At 41.0% G+C, this 21,201-nt stretch overlaps 1 protein-coding gene across 1 annotated transcript in view; it reads left to right on the top strand.

The window, feature by feature from the left end:
• Window positions 1-14,288, top strand: part of SMURF2 (SMAD specific E3 ubiquitin protein ligase 2) — a 120,207-nt gene extending 105,919 nt beyond the window's left edge. Inside the window, exons 13-19 of the mRNA XM_066386436.1 lie at window positions 1,448-1,562; window positions 3,877-4,055; window positions 5,519-5,656; window positions 8,794-8,914; window positions 11,999-12,200; window positions 13,349-13,424; window positions 13,711-14,288. Coding sequence (XP_066242533.1) covers window positions 1,448-1,562; window positions 3,877-4,055; window positions 5,519-5,656; window positions 8,794-8,914; window positions 11,999-12,200; window positions 13,349-13,424; window positions 13,711-13,810 — 931 coding nt within the window. The 3' untranslated portion in view covers window positions 13,811-14,288. The remainder of the gene's footprint in view (window positions 1-1,447; window positions 1,563-3,876; window positions 4,056-5,518; window positions 5,657-8,793; window positions 8,915-11,998; window positions 12,201-13,348; window positions 13,425-13,710) is intronic.
• Window positions 14,289-21,201: the final 6,913 nt, after the last annotated feature.

Below are 21,201 nucleotides of genomic sequence, written 5' to 3'. Positions count from 1 at the left end.
TTTCTCATATGTGCCTTGGCTGGGGCGACTACAGCAAAGTGAGTAACCTCTTGCTCAAGTCAGCGACCTTGGGGTCATATCTATGATCCCATGTTCGAGCCAGTGACCCTGCGCTCAAGCTGGTGAGCCTGTGCTTAAGCTGAATGAGCCTTACACAAGCTGGCCACCTCGGGGTTTCAAACCTGGGTCCTCTGTGTCCCAGTCCAACACTTTGTCCACTGTGCCACTGCCTGGTCAGGCAGGACACTTTCTTAATAAATAATACCAACAATAAAACACACCCTAGCCTGACCAGGCGGTGGCGCAGTGGATAGAGCATTGGACTGGGATGCAGAGGACCCAGGTTCGAGACCCTGAGGTCACCAGCTTGAGCGTGGGCTCATCTGGTTTGAGCATAGCTCACCAGCTTGGACCCAAGGTCACTGGCTCGAGCAAGGGGTTACTCGGTCTGCTGAAGGCCCACGGTCAAGGCACATATGAGAAAGCAGTCAATGAACAACTAAGGTGTCACAGCAAAAAACTAATGATTGATGCTTCTCATCTCTCTCCATCCCTGTCTGTCCCTGTCTATCCCTTTCTCTGACTCTCTGTCTCTGTAAAAAATAAATAAATAAAATAAAACACACCCTGTCCAAAAATGAGATTAAATTATTGCTATATTATGTTATATATATCTAGATTAATTAGTACAAATCTACCTTGATAGGAGTAGACCTGGGTAGTGCAGATTGCATGGATATTCTGAACCATATCATCCCTTTAGTTTATATTTATCATGGATTACAAATTTATTTAGCAATTAAAAGGACAGTACTGGGATGGATCATATAATTAATAGTTGCTTCTTCTGGATAATACCTTTATACTCCTTGCTGTTAATATGTCATAAAATTGCCCCAAATGAGTGAAAAGTGACTACAAAATAACTAAACAAGAGTTTTCATTTGCCTTTTGGACGTGGTACATTTTTCCAGTGTGATCTTTTTTTTTTTTTTAAACAGAGACAGAGAGTCAGAGAGAGGGATAGATAGGGACAGACAGGCAGGAATGGAGAGAGATGAGAAGCATCAATCATCAGTTTTTCGTTGCAACACCTTAGTTATTCATTGATTGCTTTCTCATATATGCCTTGACCGTGGGGCTACAGCAGACCGAGTAACCCCTTGCTCGAGCCAGTGACCTTGGGTCCAAGCTAGTGAGCTTCGCTCAAACCAGATGAGCCTCGTGCTCAAGCTGGCGACCTCGGGGTCTCCAACCTGGATCCTCTGCATCCCAGTCCGACGCTCTATCCACTGCGCCACCGCCTGGTCAGGCCAGTGTGATCTTATATACTATAACTAGGTCGTGCTTTATTTTTATTTAAAATTCTTTGCTAAAATGATTATTAGTAGTATATTTTAATAAAAATATATTAACAAAAATTCTTTTGTCATACCTTGTTTTCTAGGGAGTGGTTATATCTCTTGTCACATGAAATGTTGAATCCATACTATGGCCTCTTCCAGTATTCAAGAGATGATATCTATACCTTGCAGATCAATCCTGATTCTGCAGTTAACCCGGTATGTTTGCTGGTTCTCATGTCATGAATTGTGACTTAAATCCTTTTCATCTTCAAATGTGAATGTAATTTATGACATGGGATTACTTTCCCAGTTCTAGTCACAGCCTTGCATTTAGGATTTCCTCTTTTAGAAAAAATTTCTCAAGTTAAACAATTATGAATATGGTCAACATTTGGGCCTGGTTGTTTACCGCTGCAATGTTTATTGTAGCCCCAGTCAGACACAGTGTCATTGTCCACAGCAGGGGCCTGATTCAGTTATGAAACGGAGAAGACTGACATTAATGGTTACAAACACGGATTCTGGAATTAGACATAAGATAATATCCTGGTCCCATTACTTAACAGAGTTGTGACCTTGGGCAAATTTATTGACTTAAGCCTCAGTTTTATCGTTGGTAAACATAATAAATATCGTCTTTGCTTCAGAGAAGGGTTGTTGGCATTTCAGTGGCACTCTGCACATTAAGTATTTAGCATAGTGCTATACATTATCAACCCTATTATATATTATTAAGCACTCAACAGAAGTTAGCAGCTGTTAATAACTTGTTATTTTTATATTGTTTCTATTATCTTTCCATACAAATGAATATTATACAACCACTAAAATTACATTGTAGGATAATAGTTAATGACATGTCAAGATGGTGTTTGTAAAAAGATGGTTACAAAATAGTATGATACAATTTTGGTCAATATGTATATGTGTAAACATCAAAAGGCTCCACACTGTAATACTGATGTTAGTATTAGATTATGGGTGAATTTTTTTTTCTTATCTGTGTTTTCTAAGTATTTGTAGTAAACATATATTAGTATTACTTTTTATAAAGAAACAAAAGCTAGCCCTGGCCATGTAGCTCGGTTGGTTAGAGCATTGTCCGGAGGCACAGAGGTTTCTGGTTCAATCTCTGGTCAGGGTACACAGAGGAACAGATCAGTGTTCTTGTCTCTTTCTCCCTCCCTTCTTCTTTGCTAAAATCAGTAAATTAAAAAAGAAAGAAGGAAAGAAAGAAAAATCTGTTTTGAAGACGTAGGTTTAAAGATTACTTATTAGCCCTGGCCAGTTGGCTCAGCATTAGAGTGTTGGAGGTCCTGGGTTTGATTTCCGGCCAGGGCACACAGGAGAAGCACCCATCTGCTTCTCCACCCCTCTCCCTCTCCTTCCTCTCTTATCTCTCTCTTCCCCTCCCGCAGCTGGGGCTTTGTTGGAGCAAAGTTGGCCCGGGCCTGAGGATGGCTCCATGGCCTCCGCCTCAGGAGCTAGAATGGCTCCGATTGCAGTAGAGCAACTCCCCAGAGGGGCTGAGCGTCACCCCCCGGTGGTCAGCCAGGTGGATCCCGGTCGGGTGCATGTGGGAGTCTGTCTTGTCTGCCTCCCCTCTTCTCACTTCAGAAAAATACAAAAAAAAAAAGATTACTTATTAAATAGAGAAGTACAAGAAGTTTAAAATACAAATACCCAACTAACAAAACCATTTATCTGAAAAGACCAAATACATCTAAATATGGTAGGAATGTTAGATTCATTGCATGAAGTCTCTTTTTTAGGACGATTTCAGGTGAAGGCTCTGCTTGGGGAGCCCATTGCTGTCCCTGTGGTCATAACATTCACATTTGTTGTCCTTTTACCTGTGCCAGGTCCAGTGCCATGGCTTCATCATCTCATTTTACTCCTCACAGAGATCCTTTTTAGATACTATTATTACCCTTATTTTTCCAGATGTGGAAAATTAGCCCTAGAGGGGTTAAGTAATTTGCCCAAGTATGCATAGTTGGTCACTGGCAGAATTGGAACTCAGGTCCAAATCAGACATGAAAATCTGTGGCCTTAAATCTGTGGTTTTTTGCATTTCAATTTCTGGTCAGGTCAAGGAAATAGGGAAGTTTTGGATTGAAAGCTTTTTCTCCATGACATAGCCAGGATTGTAAAGGGCTCAGCAGGACACAAGGGGAGGAGAACAGGATCTATGAGTGGTTTAATGATGCTGCAGTGGGACCATAGTCTGGACTTAATTTCTAAAGATGAATTTTACAGAGTGACTGTACCCTTTGAGAGAAGCTTTGACTCTGGTGTAATATTTTATAGAAATGTAGAGAATCTTGAGCATTCCCAGTAAAAATTCTCCCTAATGATTACTGAGCTTTGATACAATAGCCTCTTACATCTAAGTAGTTGTAAATTAAGAGTATAAGCTGATACTTACTATAAAAAAGAGTAATTTGCTTAAACATTTAATTTTTATTAAAAATTCCCTGGATGGATAGTGTCTAACTTGAGTATTTATATAAACTCTTTTCAATTTCAGGAACACTTATCATATTTCCATTTTGTTGGACGAATAATGGGAATGGCTGTGTTTCATGGACATTATATTGATGGTGGTTTCACATTGCCTTTTTATAAACAGTTGCTTGGGAAGTCAATTACTTTGGATGACATGGAGCTAGTTGATCCAGATCTTCATAACAGTTTAGTGTGGATACTGTATGTATTGAGTCTTGTATCTGTTTATTATAGTGAGAATTTGAGCTTTTAAAAAGATCCTGTCTCACCTGACCAGGCGGTGGTGCAGTGGATGGAGCGTCGGACTGGGATACGGAGGACCCAGGTTCGAGACCCTGAGGTCGCCAGCTTGAGCGTGGGCTCATCTAGTTCGAGCGAAAGCTCACCAGCTTGGACCCAAGGTCGCTGGCTCGAGCAAGGGGTTACTCTGTCTGCTGAAGTCCGCGGTCAAGGCACATATGAGAAAACAATCAATGAACAACTGAGGTGTCGCAACGAAAAACTGATGATTGATGCTTCTCAGCTCTCTCTGTTCCTGTCTGTCTGTCCCTGTCTATTCCTCTCTCTGACTCTCTCTCTGTCCCTGTTAAAAAAAAAAAAGATCCTGTCTCAATGAATATACTTCTTTGGAATTAAAAAACAACAAAATATTAAGTGTGATTATTTGAATTATAGAACTATGTTAGACTTTTTCTATTTCTACTGCTTTGCTATATATTTCAAATTCCTAAAAGTTATTGAATGTTACTTTAAAAAGGAAAAAATAACAAGTATATTCTGTTTTAACAAGTAAAATATATATAAGTGATCTTTTTGATGTGATGCAAGCTTGATTCCAACCCTGCACGAGTTAGAATAGCAAATTCCTGTGGAAGTGGATTGTTGAAATTGTACTTCAAAAAGGGTATCTAGCCTGAGGTGGTGCAATGGATAGAGCATCGACTTGGGACACTGAGATTCTAGGTTTGAAATCCTCAGGGTACTGGCTTGAGCATGGGATCATTGTTATGATCCCATGGACATTGGCTTGAGCCCAAGGTCTCTGGCTTGAGCAAGGCATCACTGGCTTGGCTGAAGCCCCCAGTCAAGGCGCATTTGAGAAGCAATTAATGAACAATTAAAGTGATACTACAGGTTGATGCTTCTCTTCTCTCTCTCTTTCTGTTTTGATCTTTCTCACTTGCTAAAATAAAATAAAAAGAATATCTGTAAGAACTAATTCTGTTTTGTGCAAGGTCATTAGTTTATGAAGATAATGTTTACCATTCTTATTTTTCCAAACATATGATTAGCTTTCTCGCTGGTGATACTTAGGTGTTTAGTTACTGGGGGTGACTAAGATTCAAGCAGGGCCACTTCCCTGAAAGCCAAACATAACTGAAGTTTTTCCTGTGTGAAGCCTAGCTTTGGCCAGGGTTCTTTCTGTTTACTCAGGAAATGAAATGTTTCCTGTGTTTATGAAGTGTAAAGCACTTCGGCTTTTCTGCCCAAGAATTAAGAGGTATGCTAAACATAAGAATAGTCAAAGGAATCTGATCTTTTATTTGTCATGTCATAAAACTGTTTTAGTTTTATTTGTCTTACCAATTCATACATCTGTAGGGATGTAGGGTCTGTATTTTAGATTTTCCAGTTAAGTATCTTTTCTCTTCTTCCCTGTCTAGTGAGAATGATATCACAGGTGTTTTGGACCATACCTTCTGTGTTGAACATAATGCATATGGGGAAATTATTCAGCACGAACTCAAACCAAATGGCAAGAGTATCCCTGTTACCGAAGAAAATAAAAAGGAATATGTCAGGTAAACACTTCTATGTTTTCAAGTCTGAGTATTGTTTAAATGTTCTAGAATAGAAGTATGGAAAAACATTTAGTATTTAGGTAATGTTACTTATTGCTACAAAATAGCTTCTGCAGAATTTAGTGGCTAAGAACAACTATTGTTTTATTTTTTCTCACAACTGTGAGTCAGGAGTTTGGATATATCACAGGGTCCTCTGTGTGGAGTCAGTTGGGACTGAAACATGAAGATGGCCTCTTCACTTACATACCTGATGAGGTTGGATGACCCAAAGGCTGGGGCCTTGTTCTCACTGTTGGCTGGTTTCCTTGCTTATCCCCATATCCTCTGTGGGAACAGAGACCTTGCACTTTCCCTTGGCCTCTCTCTCCCTGGCAAGGTATAGGGACGGGGATGGCGGGTTCCCCAGATCACAAGAGCACAAGTTGTTGGCTCTTTTTAAGGCCTACGCCCTGAATTCACCAAAGTCACTTCTGTGCTGTATACTTTTGGTTAAAGCGAGTCACTTGCCAACTCAGGTTCAGTGTGGAGGAGGGGCTGTACAGTAGGGGCACAGAGTGCAGAAACATGGTGCGTGGGCCCGTGCAGCGTGACCGCACAGCTGGCTGGGCAGATGCACTCCTGTGCTGCATATGCAGCACTCATCTGTTCAGAATGAGTTTTTAGGGATAGATATGAGGAAATGTTTTCTACGTTTTATAAATTACCCGGTAATTGAGAGGAATTTTTTTTTTTCCTGTATTTTTCTGAAGCCGGAAACGGGGAGAGTCAGACAGACTCCCGCATGCGCCCGACTGGGATCCACCCGGCACGCCCACCAGGGGGCTACGCTCTGCCCACCAGGGGGCGATGCTCTGCCCCTCCGGGGCGTCGCTCTGTTGCGACCAGAGCCATTCTAGCGCCTGGGGCGGAGGCCGAGGAGCCATCCCCAGCGCCTGGGCCATCTATGCTCCAGTGGAGCCTCGGCTGCGGGAGGGGAAGAGAGAGACAGAGAGGAAGGAGCGGGGGAGGGGTGGAGAAGCAGATGGGCGCTTCTCCTGTGTGTCCTGGCCGGGAATCGAACCCGGGATTTCTGCACGCCAGGCCGACGCTCTACCACTGAGCCAACTGGCCAGGGCCAAATTGAGAGGAATTTAACAGGAGTGGGTTAGAACTAAAATTCTAAACGTAAAACTATGGTAATCAAATTTAGGAGTTTGAACTTAACCCTATGTACACAAAAACATAGCATGCTATGATTTTGTATAGATTATGCCCTCAAGTCTTACTGGCTGAGATTGACCTGCCTTACACATGAGGCTGATCAGTCTCACAGACAGTTGCTGGGCATGAGCATTGATTTAGCTTTTTTGGAAAGCAGTTTGATAATAGCTACCAAAATGAAATGTATATGCCTTTTAGCTAGCATCTCCATCTTTAGGAATTTATGCTGTGGAAACACATGCAATTAAATAATTACAAATAAGGATGTTTAATTAAATATTACTTGTAAGAAATTAAAAACTGCTAAGTGTTTTTAGAGGAGAATGATTAAATACATATATTCAGTGAATAATATGTGGATTTTTAAAAGAAAGACTCAGCATAAGCTGTCAGATTTAAAGCAAGTCTTAGAAAAACTGTGTAGGAACAAAGTCCGTGTTGTTTTAGAATTCTGCGGAAGGTGTTCAGAAAGGCTGCACCCCGAAGTGTCTAAGAGGAGGAAGCAGGCCCTGGCTGGTTGGCTCAGTGGTAGAGCGTTGGCCTGGCGTGCAGAGGTCCCGGGTTTGATTTCCGGCCAGGGCACACAGGAGAGGCGCCCATCTGCTTCTCCACCCCTCCCCCTCTCCTTCCTCTCTGTCTCTCTCTTCCCCTCCCGCAGCTGAGGCTCCATTGGAGCAAAGATGGCCTGGGCGCTGGGGATGGCTCCTTGGCCTCTGCCCCAGGTGCTAGAGTGGCTCTGATCGCAACAGAGCGATGCCCCGGAGGGGCAGAGCATCGCCCCCTGGTGGGTAGAGCGTCGCCCCCTGGTGGGCGTGCCGGGTGGATCCTGGTCAGGCGCATGCGGGAGTCTGTCTGACTGTCTCTCCCTGTTTCCAGCTTCAGAAAAATACAAAAAATAAAAAAGAGGAGGAAGCAGCATTGGGGCTGGGAGTAGACAGGGAAAGGGGGGGGGTAGAAGAATGGACGTTCAGGTGTTACTGTTGCCATATTGAGGGTTTTATTTTTTCTTTATCTAACAAGCATCTATTGTATTTCTAATTAAAAAATAAAAGAATGGCTGGGAATTTCCTGAATTTCAGCTGTGTGGCACTTGCAGGACGTGGCGTGACTGCTCTGGCTCTGGCTCCCACTCCCCAGGGTTCAGTCAGACTTGTAGCGTGTAGGTACTACCCCTTTCCAGGTCCAGTCCTGAGACGGAAAAACGACAGAACCTTGCTGCAGATGTGCAGTTTTGGGGTCCCCTTAACCAAACACACAAAAAAGAGGTTCTCCAAAGGTTGTAACCTATTTCTTAGAGTAGGGAACTATTTCTCCAGGTTTGGGAAAGGATATGTTGATAGTCTTGGAAGATGAATAGTCCTGAAATGTGTGAGATGCTGACATTTTCCTGGGTGGATTAAAAAAACAAAGCAGTTCACTTAAAATTGCAAGTTGAAAGCATGAGTAAAGCATTGATGTAGTTACTTTTTGTTGGTAAATACATTGTCCAGGGTTTTTAAAGCCTGCAGAGAACAATGTATATTTAATAAAAAAGTGCTTACTATTACTAGCTTTTACCTATTTCTTCTCATTTTGGATATGAGAATTCTCTTTACCTGTTTTCCCCCATAGACCACCCCCAAAACAGGAACAAAACACCCAACATATTCAGACTGTATTTTCAAGTGAAACCAAAGCAATAGTTGTTTTTGGTTGAATGGGCTCTTTTTTGTGGTCATTGGTGTGCATGCTAGACGTTCAGAAAGAAGTCTCATCTAGATTTTGACTTCAGACCCATCTAAGCTCCAGCCAACTTCCGGTACTGAGCGTTTCTCTCATCTGAAGAGTTGCTGTATTGGTGCAGCTTTTGTCAGTGGAAGGTCATGCTATAGTAGAGATTCATAATAATTACCAAGTCTGAATATATTTGATTATACGAAACCCCACATTTACAGGCTCTATGTGAACTGGAGGTTTTTACGAGGCATTGAGGCACAATTCCTGGCTCTGCAGAAAGGATTTAATGAAGTGATTCCGCAGCATCTGCTGAAGACATTTGATGAGAAGGAGCTAGAGGTAAGTATGTTCCTGTCATGACATCATCATCTAGTGTAGCAAGGAAAGGTCAGGCATTTTCTGTTAGTTTTAGAAGAGAGTATTTCTGGTGCTTTTGAGAATACTGTGAGAATACTTACTTATTAAAAGTTTTTCCTGCTTTGGAATTTCTAGCAATCTCTCTTATATCATAAACATTTTATTTTTCTATATTATTATTTCTTGTTTTCAACAGATTTCATGTCTCATATGTATCTTCTTCTAATGTTGTTTTATATTGATATTTATTAGGAATAAAAACCTAGGCTCAATTGATTTACACTAAGCTTTGCAAGAAAGCATTTGGTAAATAATATCATAGAGGAAATAATTAAAACACTTAGGATAAACTGTGTCTAAACATCCTTATTCTCTTTGGAAACATTCATTATGAATAGTAGCTGTAATAAAGTTTTTTTTATTTTAATTTTTAAATTTATTGTGTTGACATGGTTTCAAGTGTCTCACTCAATATAACACCCTCTACACACCACATCGTGCCCCCCCCCCCCCATAACAGTTAACTTTTGTTTTGTTTTAAAGCTGGTCCTTAAAGTACCTTATGTCTGGTTTTTTAATCAAGGACTTCAACAAACACATCTGAATTTCCACTGAACTCCACTGAAAAAAATGAATGAGGAACCATCCACATTCCTTTTTGGGATTGAACTAATCAATAGTGAAAGGGGTCAGAAGGAAGTAGTCAGGAGGAAGAAAACTGATGGCGATAATGTTGAAATACAATGCGTTTTTATCAGTTCACACAATGAATGAAGGATTTGTTCTTATAATTGCCACTCCTCTGAAGAAAAGAATTTAGGAGTTAGCTTTTTTTTTTTTTTTTTTTTTTTAATTTTTTTTATTTTTATTCATTTTAGAGAGGAGAGGAAGAGACAGAGAGAGAGAAGGGGGGAGGAGCTGGAAGCATCAACTCCCATATGTGCCTTGACCAGGCAAGCCCAGGGTTTCAAACCGGCGACCTCAGCATTTTCAGGTCGATGTTTTATCCACTGCGCCACCACAGGTCAGGCTAGGAGTTACCTTTTTTGTTATAAATACTTATATAATCCTGTTTGGGTAACTGCTTCCCTCTGCAATGTGGCTGTAGTTCACTAATCTTTTCAGAACCCCATAGAACAGGGGTCCCCAAACATTTTACACAGGGGGCCAGTTCACTGTCCCTCAGACCATTGGAGGGCCAGACTATAAAAAAAACTATGAACAAATCCCTATGCACACTGCACCTATCTTATTTTAAAGTAAAAAACAAAATGGGAACAAATACAATATTTAAAATAAAGAACAAGTAAATTTAAATCAACAAACTGACCAGGATTTCAATGGGAACTCTGGGCCTGCTTTTGGCTAATGAGATGGTCAATGCCCGGTTCCATATTTGTCACTGCTAGCCATAACAAGTGATATGGCGTGCATCTGGAGCCGTGATGCATGCATCCCATGTCACCAGAAGTAGTACTGTACGTGAGCGATGCCGCACTTTGCGGTGCCACCACACACAGTACTCCAGGAGCACAGGATGCATCTGCTGACCACCAATGAGAGAGGTGCCCCTTCCGGAAGTGCAGAGGAGGCTGTGGAAATGGCCTCGGGGCTGCATGCGGCCGTAGTTTGGGGACCCCTGCCATAGAAGCTTTGTTGGGAATTTCATTCAAGAGGGTTAGGGTTTATTACATAGTTTCTGCTGCTAATGAAATTAAACTTTTTATAAACAATATAATTTATTTTAGTATTATACTGGGTTAATACAGTGGTTTTCAGCTGCCAGTCTGCCAGAAATGTCATGCTAGTCCACGAAAGTTAATCACCCTGATGTTGTATGAAGAGTATGGAGGCTTCATTGGGACCCACTGTTGAAAACCACTGCGTTAATAGAATTATAAAATTTAGGACTTACAAGTTACATTATGTTTTACACCAGGGGTCCCCAAACTACGGCCCGCGGGCCGCATGCGGCCCCCTGAGGCCATTTATCCTGCCCCCCACCGCACACCCAGAAGAGGCACCTCTTTCATTGGTGGTCAGTGAGAGGAGCATAGTTCCCATTGAAATACTGGTCAGTTTGTTGATTTAAATTTACTTGTTTTCTATTTTAAATATTGTATTCGTTCCCATTTTGTTTTTTTTACTTTAAAATAAGATATGTGTAGTGTGCATAGGGATTTGTTCATAGTTTTTTTATAGTCCGGCCCTCCGACGGTCTGAGGGACAGTGAACTGGCCCCCTGTGTAAAAAGTTTGGGGACCCCTGTTTTACACTATATGCTATCCTCATTCACTGTTAGAAACACGCTAGTTAGATGAGCCAGTTTTGGGCCCTAAGGATCAATAGTGTCAAGGTGATTTTGATATAATACATCTATTCTGACCTTGCATCAGGATGCCAAGCAGACCTCTGTATCTGTGCATTCATGTATTTCATACTTTGATACAATTTTAAGATGATCAAACAGATTACATCACTTATTCAGCACATTTCTTGAGTTTCTGTACACTATGGGTTGCTTTTACAGGGTGTGGTGAAATAGATGTTATTATATTACAACAGAGGAAACTGCTGGCCAAGAAAGATAAACTAAATTACTGAGAATCCCAAAGCTAGTAAGTATTGCAACTAGAATAATAAGATGCAGGTCTTAAGGAAGGCACATAGAAATTGTATTGACTCTTGGGAGTCTAGTTTCTGTCCATTAAAAAAAAATTAGAATTCTGTGAAAATTACAGAACTTTCATCTTGTCGTGTTCCCTCACGGTGGTGGTTCTCACACTCGGGTTAGAGACCCTGGAAGTGAATAGGTACCTGTGGAGATTTTAAAAATACAGCTTCTTAATATCACCCTGGAACCACAGAATTAAAATCTCTGAGCATAGGACCTGATGTGTATATTTTTCTTGAAAGTGTAAAAACTTTCAGGATGATTCTGATGTGTGCCCTTGATTAAGAACCATCATATGAGAGCCAACACTGCAAATCTGAAGTTCTTTTCTAAGGAATTTTTCGCTTAACCTGGGTTTCCATTGGCTCATGATTTGTGCACTATTTTAACAGCTCATTATTTGTGGACTTGGAAAGATAGATGTTAATGACTGGAAGGTAAACACCCGCTTGAAACACTGTACACCGGACAGCAATGTCGTTAAGTGGTTCTGGAAAGCTGTGGAGTTTTTTGATGAAGAGCGGCGAGCACGGCTACTTCAGTTTGTGACAGGGTCGTCTAGAGTGCCTCTGCAGGGCTTCAAAGCCCTACAAGGTATCAGCGCCAGAGGGGTTGGCGGCCTAGCCTCGGCTGTGGGAGGGAGGGTCAATATGTGGTTTATACAGCTAGTTTATAGTCCCGTGCTTACAGACTGATTCTCTTTTCACTCTGTTTTCTTATCTGTAACTCTCACATCTTGATCCCTTCTTCCTTTTCTTTCCCTTCCCAAGAGCCTTTCTGCTGGGGTTCTCTGTGACTGTAGTGAGTGCTGCACGCTGGAGCCTGTCCATGGTGATGCTCTGCCTCTTCTGTCACCTGGCTTTTCCATTCTGCAACATTCCTGTAGGGAAGTCTGTCCACTTGATCTCCCATTTCAGCCTGGCAAAACATGCACCCACGTGGGTGCCTCTCTCCTCTATTTCATTCTTTTAACAGAAAGAGGCAGCATGAGTTGTGGAAACTGTTTGGTCAAGCATGTTAATTACTGCATGGCATCAGACTATTATTTACAACCTATTCCATTTTAAAGAATTATTTTCTGTGGAATAGCTGTTTAACTTTTGGATGAGTTGGTAATCCTGCTCATGGCTCTGGTGCTTCGCTGGGTGGCAGCGGCTTCCTCTCCCTCTGAAGCTCTTCATTTTCCAAGTGCTGCCACTGGTGGTGACTGCAGACATACAGAGCAAGCCTGGTACATAACCCAACATGTCACCCACAGCCCAGTGTTGGAGGACCGCAGAGAACTCTCATGATCAGACTGCCCATAAAGTGGCGTATATTCCTACGTATATTTGTATGGGTTGTCCCATGTTAACTGAAAGTCATTTTGTAGACTGCTAATCTTTTGCTTTCAGCTAAGTTTGAGTCATGAAACCTAAATTTGCATTTAGGGTGTCATCTTTTTGAATGTGTGTATATATAATCTTGGACTTGTCCATTTAAAAAGTTGGCAAAAGATTTCAATCCTGAACTCTTCTCAAATTTGAAATGCTGGCATATTAAGGAATCCAGTCTTACCCAAAGTCAACCCCAGTTTTCAAACCCCAATTCTTTGAGTGAGAAAAGAATTTTTTGACTGTGTGTGGAGTCACCAGTATTCCTCTATCCTTTGGCCGTGTGGTTTATGTACCAGTTTCGCTCTGAGGTTTGAGAGACGACTGCGTGCACTGCAGTGACCTGACCCACACTGCCTTCTCTGGCAGGTGCTGCGGGCCCACGACTCTTTACCATCCACCAGATCGATGCCTGTACGAACAACCTGCCCAAAGCCCACACGTGGTAAGTTGTTCTTGCAGCCTTTTCCCCCTTATTCCATTTCATTTATTGTTCTTCCTCAGTGGACCTTTTAAAGGACTGATAAGCAACTCTTTGAGTGATTTAAAATTATTCTGATATTGGTAGGAACATTCCAAAGAGGTGATCTCCTCTGTAGAGAAATATGACCGCACTCCTTTCATTTTCTGTGTGACACACGCAGAGTGTTGTGGCCGTGAGAGGGTACACTTGCTAGGCTGCTTTACTTGTTCCGAATGAATTGTGTGAAATCTGGTTTGCTTATTTGCAGCTTCAATCGAATAGACATTCCGCCCTATGAAAGCTATGAAAAGTTATATGAAAAGCTGCTAACAGCCATCGAAGAGACATGTGGATTTGCTGTGGAATGACAAACTTCAAGGATTTACCCAGGACTCTATTTATACCCCTGACAGCCTCCTTTCAGCAGAGTTTTAAGGAATGCTGAAATACAGGAAAATGCCCCTTCCCCTTCCCCCCAAAAAATTTTAGGACACTGTGAGGGGAAAGGACAATTTTGAAATTCCTTTTCAAGGAAAAAAAGTGGTCTTTATGCTTTGTCATGAGGCCACATTCAGCTGCTATTTAAAATTAATATCTTGAACCTAAAGAATGCTGACTTTTCCTACATTTCCAGAGTTAGGCAGTATTCTACACTTAAAGACTACTACTATTTTTATAAAACGTAACCTATTCAAATCGCTTCACAGAGTTCAAGTCTCCCAAACATCAGGACAGCTTCAGCAGTCGGTACAAGTCACATTTCATTTTCATTGAATACGTGATTTTGAACAGCTCCTGTACTTGCTCTTTGTAAAAAAAATGAAATAAAATTATTTTGAATTATTCTACCTTTGTAAACAATTGGCTAAAAGAATCATTATCTTTAAAAAAATTAAGCCATTTACACATTTCATTACATTTTTCTATAGCAAAGCATTATATTTTAAAAGCATTATATGTTTCAGCCTAGCCTAGTGAGTCTTTTTTATATTTTGCAAGAACAAATTACTTGGAATACAGCTATATAATTTTGGTTCTCAAATTCCTAATGCAGCCATTTAGTAGCTAATTTAGTAGCTTATTTGCTATAGTAAGATGCTTTCAGGGGCTCCCTGTTTTAAGAGACTTAAAAAAAAGTCCTAATATTTTATCTTGAATTAATATAGGTGTTTTGGATTTACTTTTCATCTTAAATGGAAATCTTGCATTTTTATAGCTTCTCACTTCATGTGGATGGGATGAAATTTTAACTCTTGCTGGGTCAACTTATCTTTAATACAGTATGTATACTATTTCTGTGAACCAAAGCCGCCTCTGACGAGCACACCTAATTTATATATTATGGTGTAAGTTTCTATCAAGTAAACCATCCTGAATCTTTGTTTAGCTGCTCATGATACTTTAATCAGCTAAAATTATGAAAACGAAAAATATTTGCTCTAAACATTATTTAGCAAACTTAGAAAACCCTGCTTTTACCTTACAAAATGAAGTGGGGGTGATGGGGCAGGGAATGTGATTCCTAAAGAAAGTGATTCTAACACTACGGCATAAATTACTTTGAAACTTAAGAGTGAGTTTCAGAAGTCAGGGAGTCCCCGTTCCCTTGGTGGTGAAGATCAGTGTCTGATACATAGCTTTCAAGGCATGTGGCATGTTGCATGATCCAGAAGGCAACTAGAAGTCTGGAGTGAGGGATTGGAAAAATCTGAAATCATGGGTGGGGTTTTAAATACAGCCATCAGAAATCTGCACTGTTTTTTTGTTTTAACACTATGAAATCAAGAGTAGCAAATTTTGATGATACAGCTTTGTTTAAATTTGATGGCTTAATTACAAGCAAATAATAGGCCTGTGTGTTCTTTCATTGATGGATTGGTTTTGAGTCTGTGTTCTGGGAGCCAAGGGGTTCCTCAGAGGTGCCTCAGAAGTAATGGTTTCTGAGAAGAGGGACAGAATGAGGGAGAGGAAGGCCTCACTGGTGTCCGGCAGGGGCCTCGAACTCCCATCCCACCCCTTCCCCAGAGCAGCTCCAGGCTTCTCTTTTATATATTGGACTTCCAAGTAAGCTTCCTTGGGGGTGGGGGGAGGGGGACATGGAAAGGATAAAAGAAATGGAAATTTGCTGCTTAAAAAAAAAGTTGAGAACTACTTGTGTAGTTTCTAAGTATCTAAATTTATTTCATTCAGCCAAATTTGACAGCTACATGCAAGCTAGTTACAGCCCTAACTGTGCAGCAGTAATGTGCTTTTGCTGACCTTTTTCTCCCCAAATGCTTTGTGTTTTCTTATTGCATTCTTAGTAGTACTGAAGAACATCTTGAAATGTACAGAAAAGGTTTGTATACTATTTGATAATCAGTCTTCAGCTTTCACAATAGTACCTTTCTGGTTGCAGGCCCATCTGTCTCATACTACAGCACTAGTGCAGTGTAACTGCCTGCTCTTAGTCTTTCAGTATAAAGTAAGCACATGAACACTTTGGAGAAATCATAACTGACAGAGGCAGTACTAATGAAATGCTACTATCATAATGTACAACAGAGAGCAGGCAAGTACCATCGCTTTCTGAGTGCCTTTTTAAACTTTATAAAAATAACAAGAGCTTTAAAAAGAAATAAATCACCCAAACAGTCTGTAGTATCACCAATATAATTTATAAAAACATGATGATTTAGATTTCGTTTTCAAAAGTGTATTACCTGATTACTTCCAAGTAGGTGCTAAGCAAACAAAGCCCCCCAATGTGTCATTGAACCTTGGACTTGCACCTCATGTTTAATGTGAATATTTATTTCCACATGTCCCTTTTAACTGGGTTTTTTTTACTAATCCTTCCTCTAGTTGTGTTATTTCAGATATGTGATGTTGCGTATCCATATATTGCCTTTCCATCATGAATACTTAATTATGAACAGTGAGTGGTTATTTAGTAGAGCTCAGATGCAGAACAGAGGTGAGTTTTATTTCAGAGGGTCTTATTTCTTGGTGTAAAGAGTTTTTAAATAGTGCTGTGTATAGTGTACATTTGGTTTTGCACATAGTTTGTGGCCCTGAATGGGTTTTATTTTTACCAAGTTATTTTTGTTTTATATATTTACAGTCCAGAGCACAAGTTTCCTTTCTTTTAAATACAATGTAATTTTCTTTATTTTACAACACTAAGTCTGCTTTGAGCGTCTGGTGCATTGAACTGACTGGGCTGATAGGAGTTAGAGGTTGTTCCAGCTGTCTTTTCAGTTGGGATAGAGCAGCTCCTGCTTCTGTGTGTAAGCTGCAGTACCCAGTCACCGGGTGTCATTTGTGGTATTTAACCTTCTGTTAGGATGATGATTGTACCAAATGCTGAACTGTTTTGTTTCTAGATGTAATTAGTTCACTTAATGTAATATTCTTCCTTCTTTCAAACTGACTTTAAAAACAAAGTTTTATCATTTTCATTGTATTTGTATTTATTACAGAGTGTTTTAGCTTTGATATTCTTTGTATTTTCACTCAGTTGTTACATGAGCTTTATCAATAACATCTGTATAAATGGTTAAAAAATTATGTATGTGCCCATGCCGAAGTTGAGCAATAAAATGAATGCTGTTTGCACTGTCACAGCATCAAAGTTTTTAAAGAATATTGAGTTCATAATGAATTGTTCTGAAAAAATCTAATGGGCTCTATGAAAGGTGACAGCGTGTGAGCCCTAAAATGAAAAGTTTAAGAAGATCCACATGCCTACCTTACTTTGGAGTGCTCAGGGCCTCCTCCTGTCTCCAGGTAGAACAGGCAAGGTACCCTATGGCATTTCTCCTGCCCCAGCAAACTGATCTGTGGGCAGTGGCTGTTGGAGGGCCCTGTAGAGACGGATTTCTGAGGCTGACACAGACTTAACTGGGGAAGAGTGTTTCAGTCCAGCACTGATGTCTGTCGGGGCTCTGGAGGGCACAGCTGCAGTTGGGGCCTCATTTGCTACCCTTGGTGTTGAGCAGTAAGGAGCCATGACTTTTTCTTTTAATTTTTATTTTTAATTTTTTTACAGGGACAGAGAGAGTCAGATAGAGGGATAGATAGGGACAGACAGGGACAGAGATGAGAAGCATCAATCATCAGTTTTTCGTTACGACACCGTAGTTGTTCATTGATTGCTTTCTCATATGTGCCATGACCGCGGGCCTTCAGCAGACTGAGTAACCCCCCGCTCGAGCCAGTAACCTTGGGTCCATGCTAGTGAGCTTTTTGCTCAAGCCAGATGAGCCCGTGCTCAAGCTGGCAAACCCGGGGTCTCGAACCTGGGTCCTTCCACATCCCAGTCTGATGCTCTATCCACTGCGCCACCGCCTGGTCAGGCAAAAGGAGCCATGACTTTAAAGGACCACAATTCACAGCTCAATATGATAGTGGATGAAAGTCCAGCTATCATGTAGATAGAAAAAAGAATGGAGACAATGTGTTTGCATCCAGAGTATAATCTGTGTTAAGTCTGTCCACAGCATGGGTGTCTGGGAAATGCAGTGCTGGAGTAGCAGTGTATTCACGTTCCAAGAGGAGGCATGCTGTCCATTTTTATATCCTTCTGAAATTCATTCTTTGCTTTGTGTCCCATTGATGCATTTACTGGTTATCTGAAATTTGGCAAGTTTTAGTACATTGAGGATTTTAGTATTATTATAATCTATTAATTACCCAAAAGTTTGATTTGACTAATGTGTGAAGTTTTCTGTGTGGTGAACTGAAAGGTTTGTCCCTTCATTATAATGAAGGTTAATGTTGGCACCCAGTACCTGTATTTGTACTTTATGTCCTGAATGCTTCTAGTCGGAAACATGCCACAGAACAAGAGCTTAGAACAGGGTAGAGGTAATTATACAGAAAAGGAGTTACAGTCCTACATTAATTAACACTCTTAGCTGACTAGACAAACCAGACTTTAAAGTTGTATTATATTAAAAGGTATTTGCCCTAAATGTGACTTGTTCTTTGTTCATTCAACAAATATCTGCTGTGCTCCTACTATGTGCCAGGCTCTGTACTAGCTTAGGATGGCTGTTAGAAGCTGAAGTTCAAACTCAGGTCATCCTAACTCAGTTTGTGTAGAGCAGAGAAGTTCCTCATGTCGGATGCACAGGGTTAAATGCCTCGCTTCAGCAAGGCCTCAGATTTCACACTTGGTTTTCAGACAGTTTTGTTTCACCACCTTTCCTCATGACATTTGGATCCTAGACACGGGTCTCCAGGGCAGGCAGCTCCTTCTTTGTGTTTGTGTTCATCAACAATTGGCTACATTCCCAAGGTAATGTGCTCAATTGTTTTCTTACTTATTGGGGGGGGGGGTGAGAGAAAAAGAGAGATCGATTTGTTGTTCCACTTATTCATGCATTCAGTGATTGATTCTTGTATGTGCCCTGACTGGGGATTGAATTTGTAACCTCGGCATGTGGGATGAAGCATCTGAGCCTCCTGGCCAGGGCCTTTTCTTTTTAATTTTTTACAGTTTGTTGTTTTTTAGTGTGCTCAACTGTTGGTTAGCATTCCTCTTGTGGAGATTTGGGCTGGGCTTTGTCTATGTGATCAAGTCTCTAATATGAGCTGTAAACCCCGCTTCTGTCTCCCTTACAGTGTTTTATAGTAAGAGGTGTAGACAGGTGCTGTAGATGCCCATGTGCTGGGTGGGCAGGGGATCCTTCCAAGATGTTTCTCCCACCTTCTTAAGCGTTCACCAAGTTGTCTCCCTTACAGCCCAGAAACTGGGAATGAAGATGGAGAGCACATCAGATCCAACCTTTAATACCACTCCCTTCTCCCAGAGACAATGTTGGCATAGCAAGACGGTGCAAAACCATCAAGACCAAAAAGATATTTATTTCTTTTAGTTGACGTATTGACATATAACGTTCTTTTCAGGTGTGTAACATAATGACTTGCACTGATACTGCTGACAAAAATTAGGGGATAAAAATAAAACATCCCTTAATTTTTGTGAGCAGTATAATTGTATGTATAGTGAAATGATCACCACAGTAAGTCTAGTTAACACCTATCACCATACATACTGGTAGTTACACAGTTTTTTTTTATGAAGGGAATTTTTATGCCCTTGTGAATAATATTGTTACTGTTGTTAACAATAGACAACATTCTGTATATCACACCCCAATGGTATTTTATAACTGGAAGCTTGTACATTTTGACCCTCTTCACCTATTTCCCTAACCTCCTCGACCCCTCTGACAACCAATTAGAGCTTTTAATTTTTTTATTTTTATTTTTTTTTTGTATTTTTCTGAAGCTGGAAACAGGGAGAGACAGACAGACTCCCGCATGTGCCCGACCGGGATCCACCCGGCATGCCCACTAGGGGGCATCGCTCTGTTGCGACCAGAGCCACTCTAGTGCCTGGGGCAGAGGCCAAGGAGCCATCCCCAGCGCCCGGGCCATCTTTGCTCCAATGGAGCCTCGGCTGCGGGAGGGGAAGAGAGAGATAGAGAGGAAGGAGAAGGGGAGGGGTGGAGAAGCAGATGGGCGCCTCTCCTGTGTGCCCTGGCCGGGAATTGAACCCGGGACTTCTACATGCCAGGCTGACGCTTTACCACTGAGCCAACCGGCCAGGGCTAGAGCTTTTTATTTTTAATAGTCCACATATAAGTAAGATCATATGGCAAGATTTCCTTTATAATGGCTGAATAATATTCCATTGTATACATATACACCACATTTCTTTATTCATTCATCTGATGAACACTTGTTTCCGTGTCTTGACTATTGTAAATAATGCTTCAGTGAACATGTGGGAGAGGGATGTGCGGATATCTTTCACAGTTAGTGTTTTTATTTTCTTTAGATAAATACCCAAGGCAGTTCTATTTTTGTTTTTTTGGGGGGAATCATCATACTACTTTCCATAGTGGCTGTACCAGTTGACATTCCCGATAACAGTGCACCAAGAGCTTCCTTTTTTCCACATCCGCAACACTTATTTCTTGTCAGTTTGGTAGCAGCTATTCCAATAGTTGCGAGGTGTTATCTGCATGTGGTTTTGATTTGCATTTCCCAGATGATTACTGATGTTGAGCACCTTGCCATATACCTTTGGTCATCTGTATGTTTTCTTTAGAAAAATGTTTGTTCAGTTCCTGTGCCCAGTTTTTAATCAGATTGAGTTTTTGCTATTGAGTTCTATGAGTTTTCTATATATGTTGGATCTTAACCCCTATCAGATACTGATTTGCAAACATCTCCCATTCTACAGGTTGATTTTTTTTTAAATTTTTTTATTTTTTACAGGGACAGAGAGAGAGAGGAATAGATAGGGACAGATAGAAGGAACGGAGAGAGATGAGAAGCATCAATCATTAGTTTTTCGTTAAGACATCTTAGTTGTTCATTGATTGCTTTCTCATATGTGCCTTGACCGCGGGCCTTCAGCAGACTGAGTAACCCCTTGCTCGAGCCAGCGACCTTGGGTCCAAGCTGGTGAGCTTTTTTTTTTTTTTTTGCTCAAGCCAGATGAGTCCGCGCTCAAGCTGGCGACCACAGGGTCTTGAACCTGGGTCCTTGCCATCCCAGTCCGAAGCTGTATCCACTGCGCCACCACCTGGTCAGGCCATAGGTTGATTTACAATACATTTTGTTGATTTCCTTAGTTGTGCAGAAGTTTTTTAGTTTGATATACAGTAGTTCCACTTGTTGATTTTTGCTTTTGGTGTCAAATCCAAAAAATCATTGTCAAGACCAATGTCAAGGAGCTTACCACCTGTTTTCTTCCAGGAGT

The sequence above is a fragment of the Saccopteryx leptura genome, chromosome 5, assembly GCF_036850995.1.
Source record: "Saccopteryx leptura isolate mSacLep1 chromosome 5, mSacLep1_pri_phased_curated, whole genome shotgun sequence".
Lineage (NCBI taxonomy): Eukaryota > Metazoa > Chordata > Mammalia > Chiroptera > Emballonuridae > Saccopteryx > Saccopteryx leptura.
The sequence above is the reverse complement of the archived record's forward strand: the minus strand, read 5'-3'. Positions and strand labels throughout refer to the sequence as shown.